This window comes from Rhinopithecus bieti, unplaced genomic scaffold (assembly GCF_001698545.2).
Source record: "Rhinopithecus bieti isolate Rb0 unplaced genomic scaffold, ASM169854v2 scaffold_28547, whole genome shotgun sequence".
Classification (NCBI taxonomy): Eukaryota; Metazoa; Chordata; class Mammalia; order Primates; family Cercopithecidae; genus Rhinopithecus; species Rhinopithecus bieti.
In genome coordinates this window covers 2904405-2914523 of record NW_016813480.1, presented here as the reverse complement: position 1 = coordinate 2914523, position 10119 = coordinate 2904405, and the positions used below count along the sequence as shown (strand labels likewise).

The 10119-nt window shown below is 49.3% G+C and overlaps 1 protein-coding gene across 1 annotated transcript; it reads left to right on the top strand.

Moving 5' to 3' along the window:
• Positions 1 to 1286: 1286 nt before the first annotated feature.
• On the top strand, positions 1287 to 5961 carry LOC108512907 (uncharacterized). The gene is made up of 5 exons (XM_017848465.1): positions 1287 to 1484; positions 2938 to 3071; positions 3877 to 4031; positions 4463 to 4515; positions 5519 to 5961. The coding sequence occupies exons 1-5, from the start codon at positions 1287 to 1289 to the stop codon at positions 5834 to 5836; spliced, it is 858 nt and encodes a 285-aa protein (XP_017703954.1). The 3' UTR covers positions 5837 to 5961.
• Positions 5962 to 10119: the final 4158 nt, after the last annotated feature.

The window sequence follows — 10119 nt, the reverse complement described above, 5'->3', positions numbered from 1 at the left end:
CTTTGTTGAGAGCTGGACGTGGTATTGATGGGGAGGATTTAGAAACAGCAGCATAAAGAAGTTTGGGATTATGGCTGAATCTAATGTTGTTGAGAAGCATTTCTTTATTTTTAATTTTTAAATTTTTTTTGTTTCCATACATTATTGGGGAACAGGTGGTGTTTGGTTACATGTGTAAATTTGGTGGTGATTTGTGAGATTTTGGTGCACCCATCACCCGAGAAGTACACACTGTACCCAATTTGTGGTCTTTTGTCCCTTATCCCCTTCCCTCCTTTTCCCTCTGAGTCCCCAAAGTCCACAGTGTCATTCTGTTTGTTTGTTTGTTTGTTTGTTTGTTTTTTGAGACAAAGTCTCACTCTGTTGCCCAGGCTGGAGTGCAGTGGTGCGATCTCAGCTCACAGCAACCTCCGCCTCCCAGGTTCAAGCGATTCTCGTGCCTCAGTCTCCCGAGAAGCTAGGATTACAGGCACCAGCCACTACACCCAGATAATTTTTGTATTTTAGTAGAGATGGGTTTTCACCATGTTGGCCAGGGTGGTCTCGAACTTCTGACCTCAGGTGATCCACCCACCTCGGCCTCCCAAAGTGCTGGGATTGCAGGCGTCAGCCACCATGTCCGGACCACTGTGTCATTCTTATGCTTTTGCATCCTCATAGCTTAGCTCCCACATACGAATGAGAACATACAATGTTTGGTTTTCCATTCCTGAGTTACTTCACTTGGAATAATAGTCTCCACACCCAGTTAATTTTTGTACTTTTTGTAGAGATGGGGTTTCACCATGTTGCCCAGTCTGGTCTCGAACTCCTGAGCTCAAGCAATCCGCCCCCCTCGGCCTCCCAAAGTGCTGGGGTTACAGGCTCATGCCACTGCGCCTGGCCTCACTGTTTGTTTAGACAAATATTCCACATCCATGATTCTCTCCAGTCAAAAGTTCTTTTTGAGGTGATGCTGTTGGCTTTGGCCAATCAGAGAATGAAATACCCTGCCCGGCACCCACCCCCACACACACCTGCACACACTTGCTGGCTGATACCTGAAATCCCTGCAGCAGAGACAGAGCTTTGGTCCCCACCCTTAAATGGAGGCTTGAGACCAAGACTCCCCACCCTACCCACCAATAGAAGGGGCCAGCGAATCCCTACTTGGTTATGATTGAGTCCCATCCCTCATCCTTCAAATTCATTCATCCTCAAGTTAAAGAAACCAGGTGAGATACCAAAATACACGGAGTTTTGAGCCACTGGAGCGAGCCTGCTTCTTCCACTGTAGGAGGTGGACAATGGGGCAGGGGCTGCAGGGTCACCCCAGGTCGGCCTTCCCCCATCCCTGGTCATTTGCTGGAATCTGTACCTGGTGCTGGACTGCCACTCTGCACTGCTGCATCATCCGTGACACTAAAGAACCCTGTCCAATTGGTCAGCTGGTCACCACTCTGCCAATCAAACTGGAGGCCTCTGGCAAGAAAACGAGGCAGTTGGTACTCATGCCCATTTGCTGGGTCAAGCCTGTCTACCAGAGAGTTACATTCTGTCACAGTGCCCAAATGACACGTTGCCTTGGTCATACAGTTAAAGGAAATGATGGTCATGACTCCCACCAGGAGAACGGCAATCATAAGCCACAGCCCCCGGCAGCGCTCACTGCTCTTCAACACCCATCCCCTCATTCCATCTGTACCAGCAGGACTGAGAGCACACATTTCACACACAGGGACCCTGAGGCTCCACAAGATGAAGGTCCCAGAGTTCTTCTTCCTCCTATATGATGCCATCCCCCAATTCCTGCCTCTAGGTAAGCCAGAAGAGCTCCAGCACCAGCACTTTGTCCTCCTCGGAAGCCAGACACACTTCAGAGCTTTTAATGAAATCTACAGTTTTCCAGCACACAAGGATGCCACTTCTGGTTTGACATGATAAACTCAACACGTGTTTATCTCCACTCCTTCCCCAACCCTCACTAAAATGACAGCAAAGGAATAAATTCAGACATGCATGTGCAGAGGAGGCCATGGAAGGGCCCAGCCACAACATGCTGGAAGACAGAGCACAAGGTCACGGATGTCAGCCAGGGAGAGTGGACACCTGGCTGCCTGCAGGAAGCAGATCTACTCACAGTGAACAGCTCAGGAAGGCTCAGGAATGGAAGGCCCCCAGGGTCAGTGAAGGTGGGAGTACAAAACAGAGCTAAGAACAAGAGGATTGTTTGAATTCTGCATAAGGAGCAGCTAGATGACCCCCCTTCCAATGTCCCACACATTCCCACACCACGTCCTCTTCCCAAGCCCAGGCCTGGTCACTCCACCTGCCCACCTCACACATGTCAGGAGGTTGATTTCAGGGCAAATGGACCCAGAGAAGTTCTGCACTGTTTTCATCATATCAGAGACTCCACACTGAAAACAGTGAGTGTGCCTGAAAGTCTACTTACTGAGTGCACCTGGCTTCTGAATGCTGGAGTCGCACACTCTGCCTTCCAAGTTTGGTGAGGGATGGGCTTCTCAGGATGGAAACTGATCCACTCAAAAGAAACAGATATGAAGGACAGGGCTGGTGCTCGCCTGATCACCCCAGGGCAGGCTTTCTCAGCCTGGCACTATGCATGTGGGGCTGGCTACTCCTTTGTTGTGGCACTGTCCTGTCCTGTGGATTCTAGGATGCTGAGCAACATCCCTGGTCTCTACCACTGGATGTCAGCAGCACTTTGACTGTTGTGACAATCAAAAATGTCTCCAGACATTGCCAAATGCCTCCCAGGGGCAAAATCACCCCAGTTGAGTACAACTGTCTACAACAATGCCCAGAGCTTCCAATAAACCTTCTAGTGACTGTCAGGCCATTAAATATAAACAGGCGGCTAGAGACCGCCAACATGTGAAGCAAGCTTTAACAGTCACAGAACAAAACAAAACAGCTTTCTCTGCTCGTGCCTAGTGCGGCCTCAATATACAGAACAATGCCAGTGAGTTTGTGGACTGGTACATCCCGTGGATACGCTCCACTAGCAATCACATCATTGGTGCCAAGGACCACGCATCCATGCAGATGAACATGGCGAGGTTTACCAGGTTACGGGTAGGTTTAACGACCCGTTGAAAACCTCTGTTATCCACAGGGCCATTGGCAGGATGGGTGAGTCAGAGAAGCGCTTGAGTTTGCTTGTTTCAAAATCAGGTTCATGCATTAATCCCCAGGACGCTTCACTGGCAGCTCACTTCCTGCTGTTCCACACTTGGGCTCCCCGGCCGCTGCTGTTGAGGACCACCCCTTTCTCCCCGGCATCTCCCTGAAGGTTCTCCTTCTGCTCCCTGTTTCTGGGCCTCTGGACCAGACCTGAGCCAGTAAAAGGCGGTTGGGTGGCAGAGTCCTGCCGATTGTTGAATCTGGGTGATGGGTGTAGGGGTATTCCTTGTACACGTCTGGCTACATTTGTGAGTGCTTGACTTTTTTTTTTTTTTTTTTTTGGTGATAAGGTCTCACTCTGTCACCCAGGCTGGAGTGCATTGGTGTGATCCTAGCCCACGGCAGCCTCGAACTTCTGGGCTCAAGTGATCCTCCCACACCTCAGTCTCTGGAGTAGCTAAGGCTACAGGTGTACACCACCATACCTGGCTAATTAAAACATTTCTTGTAGAGACAGGGGCTTGGTTGCTCTCCAACTCCTGACCTCAAGCAATCCTCTCACCTCAGCTTCTAAAAGTGTTGGGATTACAGGCATGAGCCACTGGGCCCAGCCTATGCTTGAATGTTTAACGATGAAAAAAATCCAAAAATCAAAAGGGGCGCTGGTGGATCCGGGAGCTGACAGGATTTGTTTGCTGGTCATGTGATATGGGTGAGGCTTATATCTGGCATTTTACACACTTTATTTAGTTACCACCATGGACCCAGTGACCACAGCCTCAGAGGGCTCCCTGCCCTGCACAACTACCTGGAACATTCTTTCCCTCCTCCTCATCCTGATAGGCTCTTCGTTGAAGGCCCAGCTGAAGCAAGATCTAAGGTGAAGGCCTCGTCAGGAAGCCAAGGTGCCTGAGCCCGGGAGGTGCGAGTGGTTTTCTGAGGAGTCTGGGCTGGATGGGCTGACCTGTCTCTCTCAGCACCCAGGGAATGCGGAATTCCTGAGGGTTGGGTCTGGGAATGTGTTTTACAAGCTCTCCAAGTGATGCTCACTAAAGTTTGTGAACCATGCCTAGTTGTTTAAATTGCATTTCTGAATGGCCTGGGAGGCCACCTCTCCCTGGTTCTTTACTTGCTGTCAAAATACAAATGTGTGTGCACAGGACAAAGACTGGGGGTGGGATAGACACTGAAAATATGAGCAGTGGTTATCTCTGGAAGGTGAGGTGACAGGTGACTGTTATTTATTTTCACATTATTGTCTGTTTCATCTACAATAGTGTTTGACACTTGAATTCACTCCCAAAGACCCTGAGTCTTTATGGTCTTTCGCTTGCAGAGGATGAAGGAAGCAGAAGGAAGACCACACTGGAAGGACCTTCATTAAATAGGGCATGACAGTCAGTGGGGACAGTGACTGTTGTCACTGGATGGTTTCTGGGTTGAGAGGGCCCCATGGACGTGCCAGGGAAAGAACTCTAGCCTCATTTATTCAGGACCATGCAAAACAATTTTGCAGGTGCAGAGCCAGGTTTGAGCACATTGGTGGATGCCTGAAGTTTCTAACAATATATGTTAAAATAGAAGATTGTTGGTGGTTTCTGCTGCCTCCAGAGGGCTGGGTTCTAATCAAGAGAGACTGAGCTTTTGTGACAGGGTGTCCATGCTCCTTCTTCCCTTTCCCAGGACTCGTGCCACCAGTGTGGTAGAGCCCCGAGTGTCGCCCCAAGCTGCCACTGCCTTCTGCCAGTGGAAGCTCCCCACAGGCGGGCTGTTGGCTATGGGCCGGGTCAATGTCCACATTACTGGTCGGGCTGTCACCGGCTCTCTGCAGAGGGCACGTCGTGGCCACTGTGCCATCCTCTGACCTGGCACTGGGAAGACTGTGCCAGTCTCTGAGCCACACCAGCCCTAAGTCTCCCTTTCAGGATCCTGTAACTGTGATCGAATCCCTATGACATGGGAGTGGCAGAGGCTGAAGAAATAGAGCTCTCTCCAAGACTTGGGGCTGAACTCCTCCCGACCAGAAGCAGTGGAGGTTGGCTCCCCGAGGGATGAGCAGAGCCAGCCGGACATCCAGGAAGGCCCTGTCCCCAGCCAGGCAATGGCCAGCAGTCGCTGCAGGGCTCTGTCACAGTTGGGAGCAGCTTTCGGAGTGTGCTCTGCAGAAGACGCCACGACCCATTCACTCATCTCCCAGACTGCCTGGGCTTACTCATTTTTCTGACCAGCAGCCACGTTCCTGTTAGGAAGGCAGCCTTCTAGAACTTTCTCCTTCTCTTCCATTTCCAGTCCCTCCCCCATGCCTCACCCCGGGCACTTGGGAAAGGGGAGAAAACAAAGACAGAGGCGGGCGATTCGGGTCCCCTCATCAGCCTTCTTATTTTCTCTCTAGAAGCCATCAGCAGCATCCTTTCATGAGAAATCAGAAGTGGGGGCAGGCGATGACTGGGAAGAGGTGACCAGCAGAGTGGTGAGACAGGAGAGATCGGAACTCAGGTGTCTGAGTCCCGGGCACCCCCGCTGCATGGTTGGTGCTCCCTCTCTGTTGCTCGCAGCTGCTCCAGCTGCTGCTGCTGGCCATCCCCAGTGTCTGGAAGGTGGCATGCCGAGGGATACTGCAGAGTCCTTTCTAGGAGGGAGTCCACACAGGCCACCTCTGGGACAGGAACAACAAATCTTGCAGCAGCGGTGGTCGGCACTCAATTTATAAGCACAATTTTTTCTGCAAAGATCTCCTCCCCGCCCAGCTTATAATTTAAATTGTGTTCAAGGGAAACAAGCTGAGTATTCTAAAACCCAAAGACACTCATAACATGGAATGCGATAAAAGTCTGGAGGAAAAGTGGTTTACTCTGATATGTTTTTCACCTCACAAACTGCTAAATAAACAGAACACACATAGCCCCAGAAGTGTTTTATTGCACCTCCTGTGTGTATTTCCTGAAGATGTTTCTCTGCATATCTCAGCCTCCATAATTTAGCTGAAGCTGCAGAGGTGGAAAGCCGCTCAGCCATCTGTCCCTGCAGCAACCTGGGAGTCACGTGACTATATTACCTGTGCTTCTGAGAGTCGTAGCCCTTCAGGGGTGGCAAGGGGACTCTGGGGCCAGCAGGTGGTCATGTCACAAGCAGCTCTCCTCCCTGGTTGGTAGGGCGCTGCCTGGCCTTGTTCCAGCAACTTAGAGTGCATTGTTTATGTTTTATATCTCTTGGTTTGCACAAAACACACTCACACTCCATCCAGTCGGTTTTGTTGTTGTTGTTGTTGTGGTTGAGACAAGGTCTTTCTCTGTCACCCAGGCTGGAGTGCAGTGGTGTGATCATAGTTCACTGCAGCCTCAACCTCCTGGCCTCAAGTGATCCTCCTGTCCCAGCCTCCTGAGTAGCTGGGACAACAGGCATGCACCACCATAACATGCCTGCCTAATTGCTGTATTTTTTATAGTGACAGGGTTTTGCCATGTTGCCCAGGCTGGTCTCAAACTCCTGGGCTCGAGGGATCCACCCACCTTAGCCTCCCAAAGTGCTGGGATTACAAACATGAGCCACAGTGCCTGGCCCTCTCCGCCATCTTAGGTAAAATGGAGGAACCCAAAAGGGTCCAACTATGCAGACCTTCTACAATGCTTGGAAGTCTGTGGTGGAATCTGGTTTTCAGGGAGATGCCTAAAGAAGCAGAAATGCCACCAGGAAATGGTCTGGTGGTGGAGGTACAAAGGAAGCATGAGTAGGTAGGTTTTATCTCCCACCCCCACACCTGCTGGCTGAGGTGGTCTATAATAGGAGCCACCCAGGCTCTGTGTCTGGTATTTGATGGGGAAGGGGACAGAGGTTTTCATATAAGAAAAGGATACTATCTACAGAGCTCTAATCAGTCTTGTGGATGGCATCAAAAAATATAAAGTTTCCAAAGGTGTCATTAGTAGCCTATATTCAAAGCCCTCCCTTTGTGGTGACATCATGCACACAGTTAACCTATGGGGGACTGAAGTTCTCACTCCTCACAGTAACAAATCTATTACCAGATGTTAAAGTTACAGAAGTTGGCCAGGCGCGGTGGCTCATGCCTGTAATCCCAGCATTTTGGGAGGCTGAGGTGGGCAGATGACCTGATGTCAGGATTTCGAGACCTGGCCAACACGGTGAAACCGTCTCTCCTAAAAAAAAAATACAAAAATTAGCCCGGTGTTGTGGTACACGCTTTTAATCCCAGCTACTCAGGAGGCTGAGGCAGGAGAATCGCTTGAATCCAGGAGGTGGAGATTGCAGTGAGCCAAGATTATGCCACTGCATTACAGCCTGGGAAACATACCGAGACCCTGTCTAAAATAATTAAGTAAATAAATAAATAAATAAAGTCATAGAAGTTGACTCTTATAAGATGGGGAGGTCTCTGTTGACAAAAAGGGATATTTTAGAATTCTTCACCTCCATCCTATGCACAACTAGAGATTGACAGTTTTCTTATATAAGGCCCCAATATCGCCATACAAAATATCTTTCCACTAGAGTTCAGTGGTTGCCAAACTTACATGTACAGAATTATTCTGCAGAATTGTTTACCCAAAACCATCTCACTGCATTTTATGGGGAATTTAAGGGAATTTTAGAGGTAATTGAAAAGAGGACGTGATTTTTGCCTTTCACACTGATGTCAGAGCCTAACCTGTGTGTAGACGCCACACACAGCGTCTGTGGGAAATAGATGCATGCATGCCGACCCTCCTTGGGCTCTTCTCCCAGGATTGTCTTCCCAAAACCTGGACTGTTCCTCTTGTGACTTTTTTCTGTTGTTGCCACTATGAGCCTCAAATATAGACAAGAAAAAAGCACAAAGAAAAGAGAAAGGGGCAGCATGTCAGTAGGGTTCATTACCCTTAGATTCAGGGAATTTTTGTTCTGGACCTTACATAAACATATTCAGGTCAAAAAATAATATGTCATCCCACGGTGAAGAAAAAAAAAGAAAGAAAGAAAACACACAACACGTGCAATACGTCCCGGGCGCCACTCAGTCTGAAGCTGGCCCAAGTTTATCTCTGACTGTCCACTGGCAGTTTGAAACATTGCAGCTCACTGATAACTAGAAATGAGTAAGCACTATGGCCGTTCAGAATGTCACGCTGAAGCACCAATAAAAAGCTCATAACTTTCGCAACAGCAGAGTTATGTGGCCAGCATGCTGGGGAAGGGACGTTTACACTACCCATCTGCAGGTTACAAATGACTGTGTAATCAGCGTCTTCCTTACCTAACTTGGCCTGCTTGGCCCTCAGGCCCGGGCAGCCCAAGAGTATTCCACAGCAGCTGCAAGGCCTTCCAATTCCCGGAAAGCAAAATGCAGCCAACTGAAAATTCCTGGAGCCAGTTTTCTCAGAGATCCTCATGAAACCAGAAGCTATGTCACTGGAGTCTGGGAGGATCTCAGGTTCTGAGCAGAGCTTTCTCGTCCCCCTCCTGCTGCTAATGAGGGTCAAGGTGCTTCCTGAAAGTGAGGCCCCTCCAGGGAGCTTGACTGCCATGGAGGTAGAAAACCCTGACACTGGAAGGCAGTCACATGCTGGCTGATACGATTATTGTCACTTAAAAAGTGATGACTGTGAGAAAAAATTATAATGATTTAAAAGTAAAGGACTAGAATGAGATGTCTTGATAACTGTCCCCCTCCCCACCTCCCATCCACCCAAACTCCAGCCCAGCCCTCTTGCATATGGGATCAGCCCAACTGGCCTTCCAGCAGAGTTCAGCTTCCAGGGTGTGCCGGTCACCTTGCCCCGTGCTCACAGCAAATGGTCAGGCAATGACGATTTTTGATGACGATGATGACTTTGGGTTTTGGTTTTATTCTTTTTTAAATTTTTGGTGTAATTTATACATAATAAAGTGCATAAACCTTAAGAGAATGTTACTATCTGCACACATCAGTGTGACCAGCAGCCAGGTCACAATATAGGCATTTCCAGTTCCCTAGGGGTCCCCTCATGCTCTCTCCCTGTGTCCAGTCAACCCCATCCTGCCACTTGACCGGAAGACGTGGCACCATCCTGACTCCTACCTCCATGGGTTTGTGCTACCTGGTTTTGAACTTTATACGAATGGAATCACACACCAGTTACTCCTATGCGTCTCGCCTTTCCCACTGCACCTTTTGTCTGCAACAGTCATCTACAATGGTGTGTGAAGCTACGATTTATTCTCTTCTTTGACGGCTGATGTGTTTTAATGGTGAGGGCCAGTCCTTGTGTGGCCTCACCCTTGTTGTCCTGTTCCCCCGACTCCTTCTCCATTCAAATCAACATGTGAACTTGCCCTCACTCTGTGATTTGCTAAAGATGGGAATGTTGGTTCCACTCATCCACGCTGCTTTGGAGGAAATCAGTGTGCCCACCCTCCCTGCACACGGATGGCGCCTCCCACTACCCAAAGGCTCTGGTGAGGATCCTGTTTAAAATAAGGCTTGGCGACCCCCCCCAGGAAGGTGAGACATTGCCGCAGGCTCCTGGAAGCCTTTTTGGAAATGCCCTCCCTGAAGGAGTTTCATCATTGGCAAGAAACCAGATGGGCTCTAGAGTCTGAGGGAAATATTGTATTCGGGCCCTAGATGATGTCAAGACTATGCTCTGTTCTGGGCTGGTAACCAGCATGGAGAAGTGTCACCATTGGACATTGGGTAGGAAATGAGTTCAAGAGACAATAAAGTGCAAAAAAATGTGAAAAGATGTTTCTTTTTTAAAACATTTATTTATGTATCTGTAGAGATGAGGTCTCACTATATTTCCCAGGCTGGTCACAAACTCCTGGGCCCAAGCAATCCTCCCACCTCGACCTCCCAAAGTGCTGGGATTACAGGCATGAACCACATACCTGGCTTTTTTGTTTGTTTGTTTGGAGATAGGGTCTGGCTCTGTCACCCAGGCTGGAATCCAGTGGCTCAATCTCAGCTCACTGCAGCCTCCACTCCCAGACTGAAGCCATCCTCGAGTAGCTGGGAGT

Coding starts and splice junctions, on each gene's coding strand:
- LOC108512907 (XM_017848465.1), top strand. CDS start 1,287: ATGGGGCAGGGGCTGCAGGGTCACCCCAGGTCGGCCTTCCCCCATCCC. Junction 1,485..2,937: donor GCAAGAAAACGAGGCAGTTG/GTACTCATGCCC, acceptor GCTCGTGCCTAG/TGCGGCCTCAATATACAGAA. Junction 4,516..5,518: donor AAGGACCTTCATTAAATAGG/GCATGACAGTCA, acceptor TTTTCTCTCTAG/AAGCCATCAGCAGCATCCTT.